The 4170-nt window shown below is 45.1% G+C and overlaps 1 protein-coding gene across 1 annotated transcript; it reads left to right on the forward strand.

The window, feature by feature from the left end:
* Positions 1-3864, forward strand: crls1 (cardiolipin synthase 1). The gene is made up of 7 exons (XM_064928056.1): positions 1-971; positions 1236-1373; positions 2560-2689; positions 2849-2934; positions 3137-3205; positions 3368-3459; positions 3568-3864. The coding sequence occupies exons 1-7, from the start codon at positions 420-422 to the stop codon at positions 3656-3658; spliced, it is 1158 nt and encodes a 385-aa protein (XP_064784128.1). The 5' UTR covers positions 1-419; the 3' UTR covers positions 3659-3864.
* The last annotated feature ends 306 nt before the right edge of the window (positions 3865-4170 follow it).

The following is a 4170-nucleotide window of genomic DNA, read 5'->3' on the forward strand; positions in this document are numbered from 1 at the left end:
AGGATGTGTCTGAGTGCGCAGGCGTGAAATAAATAACCTTTACATTTGAGAGAAAATGATGCAGGTCGTGGTAAGATTATGACCTCTGAACGACCAAAATGGTGACATCCTGCATTATCGGATTATAATTACCCAAATGATCGAAACTAGCTAACTTTTCAAATCAGGGTTTTGGGAAATTTGTTTAGTGGCATCAGAGATGCTTGTATCTATCTCTGGTGATATCCACCAATACCACGACGTCGTAAAACTGTCGCTGAATACGGCAGCAAACATGGAACACGTTGGCTTGATCGGCTAGAGCTGCTGGTTGATACTAAGGAAACAGGACAAATATGAACCAGCGGGGAGGTGTAAAAACAGTTGTGTGTGTAAAGCGTTGTAAATGAGGTTAGTTTGTAAGTCGCGTCTTGTTCGCGATGTTCTTGTCGGTTTCTAAAAATAACTTGGCGGTGTGTGCGAGAAGTGTGTGTTGGGCAGTTCCTGCGTCATGGCGGCAGCAGCAGACAGGTGTGTGTGTGAGGGTAGAACTGAAGTTGCTGCAGAGACTTAAAAACAGAGTGTCCTCTGTCACCCAGTGGTCTAGCTACACACAATATCACACACACACCCCGCAGGACACGCACATCCCCAGCCCAACGACCCCAGAGGTTAGCGGTCAAGAGCTAAAGGATTCCACGGAAAGCGTCTCCCAATCTTGTCGCCGCAGAGGTCACGAGAGGACGCAGGGTAACGACGACCGCTTTAGGTTTTACCCTACGGATCCCTCCTCGTCTAACTCTCATGTTCTCCTGGGGTTGAGGTTGTTCCCAGTGAGTTCTGGTGCGTTTCCAGGCTGGAGAGGTCTCTGTAGTGGAAAACCCCGTGAGACCCCAGCCGACTGCTCACCTGGAGTGGACCTGAAGGAAACCACCCAGCCAGCTGATAGACCATCTGATCTTGGTCAAGGACTGTTCAAATTTAAAGAACTGGTAGGTGGTGTAGGTCGGTGTGTGTGGTAAGACAAGTGGTAGTCTTGGCTGATTCATTGTTGATGTCTGTGTGCAGGAAGTTGCCCCATTGTAGGTTCAATTATGCCATAATGCTGAGTCTACTTTTAGAGCTGGTTTCCCTTGCTGTCACGACATGTTTTAAATACAAAGAACCACACACTAGTCATATGAAGAATGCACAGTCCTGCACTAAATATTGCTCAACCAGTGTTTAAAAAAAACAACTTTCTATGTGTGTTTCAGTATGAGAACCCATGGACTATCCCCAACCTTCTGTGTGTGTGTCGCATCGCACTGGCTCCAGTCCTGGGAATCCTGATAACTGAGCAACATTTTCACCTCTCCCTTGGGCTGTTTGCTTTGGCTGGATTTACTGACGTGGTACACACACCTGCCTACACACACCGCTTGAAATACACTCTATGACCAAAAATATGTGGACATTGCTCGTTGAACATCTAATTCCAAAATCATGGGCATCAATATGAAGTTGGTCTCCCTTTGTTGCAATAAGGCATTTCACTAGATGTTGGAATATTGCTGCGGGTACTTGCTTCCATTCAGCCACAAGTGCATTAGTGAGGTCAGGCACTGATGTTGGGCGATTAGGCCTGGCTCACAGTCAGCGTTCCAATTCATCCTGAAGGTGTTCAATGGGGTTGAGCTCAGGGCTCTTTGCAGGCCAGTCAAGGTCTTCCACACTGATCTCGACAAACCATTTCTGTATGGATCTCACTTTGTGCATGAGGGCATTGTCATGCTGAAACGGGAAAACTGTTGCCGCAAAGTTGGAAGTACAGAATCGTCCAGAATGTCATTGTATGCTGTAGTGTTAAGATTTCCCTTCACTAGAACTAAAGGGCGTAGCACGAACCATGAAAAACAGACCCAGACCATTATTCCTCCTCCACCAAACTTTACAGTTAGCACTATGCATTGAGGCAGGTAGCCTTTTCTTGGCATCTGCCGAACCCAGATTTGTCCGTCGGACTGCAAGATGATTCATCACTCCTGAGAACGCATTTCCACTGCTCCAATGGCGGCGAGCTTTACACCACTCCAGCCGACTCTTGGTATTGGCATGGTGATCTTAGGCTTGTGTGCGGCTGCTCGGTAATGGAAACCCATTTCATGAAGCTCCCAAAGAACAGTTATTGTGCTGACATTGCTTGTGTGGCCTACCACTTTGTTGATGAGCCGTTGCTGCTCCTAGATATTTCCACTTCACAATAGCAGAACTTACTGGGCAGCTCTAGCAGTGCAGAAATTTGACAAACTGATTTGTTGATAAGGTGGCATCCTATGACTGTGCCACGTTGAAAGTCACTGAACTCTTCAGTAAGGCCATAATAACGCCAATTTTTGTCAATAGAGAATGCATGGTTGTTCTTGATTTTATACACTTGTCAGCAACGGGTGTGGCTGAAATGGTTGGATCCACTAATTTGAAGGGGTGTCCACATACTTTTGTGTTTTATATAGTGTACTTTGATTTAAAAAATAAATAAAAATAATAATACGCCACCATACACACATACACTGTTAACCCTGTGTGTTGTCTTTGTAGCTGGATGGTTATATAGCCCGTAACTGGCCCAGTCAGAAGTCTGCGCTGGGCAGCGCACTCGACCCATTGGCTGATAAAATCCTCATCAGCGTTCTCTACATCAGTCTCACCTACGCACAGCTCATCCCAGGTGTGTGTTGAAATGCAGTCCTTCCTTGCTGCGAAATTCAATTAAATCTTTCTGTTTACAGTGCTAATAATCCCAAACAATGTCAACACAATCCTCATAGATGTAGAAGGCACATTTGAAAGCAAAAATGAATTAGTTGTTTAATTTGTGGTCTTCCAGCACCTCTGACGGCGTTGGTGATAGCCAGAGACGTTGGTCTGATAGCGGCTGTTTTCTACGTCAGATACAAGACTGTCCCACCTCCTGTAAGTCTCTCACACTCACACACACAGCGGGCTGGTTCAGGGCTGTCACGGACACTTGCCCATCAGTAGGATACAGGAATGAGGAGATGAACGGCAGTGGATCCAGAACTTTGTTGCATCTAGATCTTTGGCGTTGCTCTTTTTAGATTACATAATAATTATCTTCCGCTCCCTCCTCTTGCTCTCTTCTCTCTCATTCCAGGTGACTCTCAGTAAGTTTTTTAACCCCTGCTACACAACAGCGCAGCTCAAACCCACCACCCTCAGCAAGGTAAGTTTCTGTACCTTAAATATATATATATATATATACACATACACACACACACAGGCATATATCTAAATACCCATGCAAAAAAAGTCATGCAACAGTCCTCAGTCGTTTGTCTAGTTGGTTAATCGTGTGTGTGTGTGTGGGTTGTATGCTTGCGTGCAGGTGAACACAGCGATCCAGCTCTTCCTAGTAGCAGCATCGTTGGCCTCACCTGTCTTTCACTACACAGACAGTCCGCTCCTGCAAGCCCTATGGTAAGACACACACCACAGGCAGTCTGTTTTGGCACACTGCACTCTGAAACTCTAAATGGTTCATTGTTTTTCTTCTGCATGTGTTGGTAATACTGAGTTTATGTGCAGGTATATTACAGCGGTAACGACGACTGTGTCAGGCTACAGCTACTATCACTATGGCATGAAGACTGTCGCTGTGCTCAACAGCACCAAGTAACCATGGCAACTCAGCAAGCGCCAAGTAACGGTTGCAACTTAATACACTCCACAACCATTGTTGCGCCTGAGTACTCAAGTTGAACACACACCCACGTGTGTTTGGAAAGACTCCGAAATGAACTCTGAGTGTGTATTTTTAATCTCAGTATTGCCATGGGAACGTTTTGTATCTGATGAATGTGATTAAACGATAAACCTGCTCTACTGCCGTATTTATCAACTCCTTGTTTAGATTGCTAGTATGGTCTGTAAAGAAGATCAGGATTCGGCAAGAGTGTGTGTGTGTGTGTGGCGGGAATTTTAAACGTGTATGCGATGGGGACGTTTTCAACATTGCCACCAATTGTACCAAGAAGGTTTACTGTGACAAAGCTGTGTGTTAGTGACATCTGCTGGTCTACTGAAGTCACCAGCTGTTGATTATAAGATTGACTATTGATATTTGTATTGCCATTCGTTTAAAAAAAAAAAAAAAATGTTACTAGGCAAGTCAGTTATGAACACATTCTT

The sequence above is a fragment of the Oncorhynchus masou genome, chromosome 21 (genome assembly GCF_036934945.1).
Source record: "Oncorhynchus masou masou isolate Uvic2021 chromosome 21, UVic_Omas_1.1, whole genome shotgun sequence".
Classification (NCBI taxonomy): Eukaryota; Metazoa; Chordata; class Actinopteri; order Salmoniformes; family Salmonidae; genus Oncorhynchus; species Oncorhynchus masou.

What these genes read in the sequence shown, in the direction of transcription:
- crls1 (XM_064928056.1), top strand. Translation starts at nt 420, where the DNA reads ATGTTCTTGTCGGTTTCTAAAAATAACTTGGCGGTGTGTGCGAGAAGT. An exon ending in TGGCTGGATTTACTGACGTG is followed by an intron (nt 1,374 to 2,559) that starts GTACACACACCT and finishes TTGTCTTTGTAG; the next exon opens with CTGGATGGTTATATAGCCCG. An exon ending in CCGCTCCTGCAAGCCCTATG is followed by an intron (nt 3,460 to 3,567) that starts GTAAGACACACA and finishes GTTTATGTGCAG; the next exon opens with GTATATTACAGCGGTAACGA.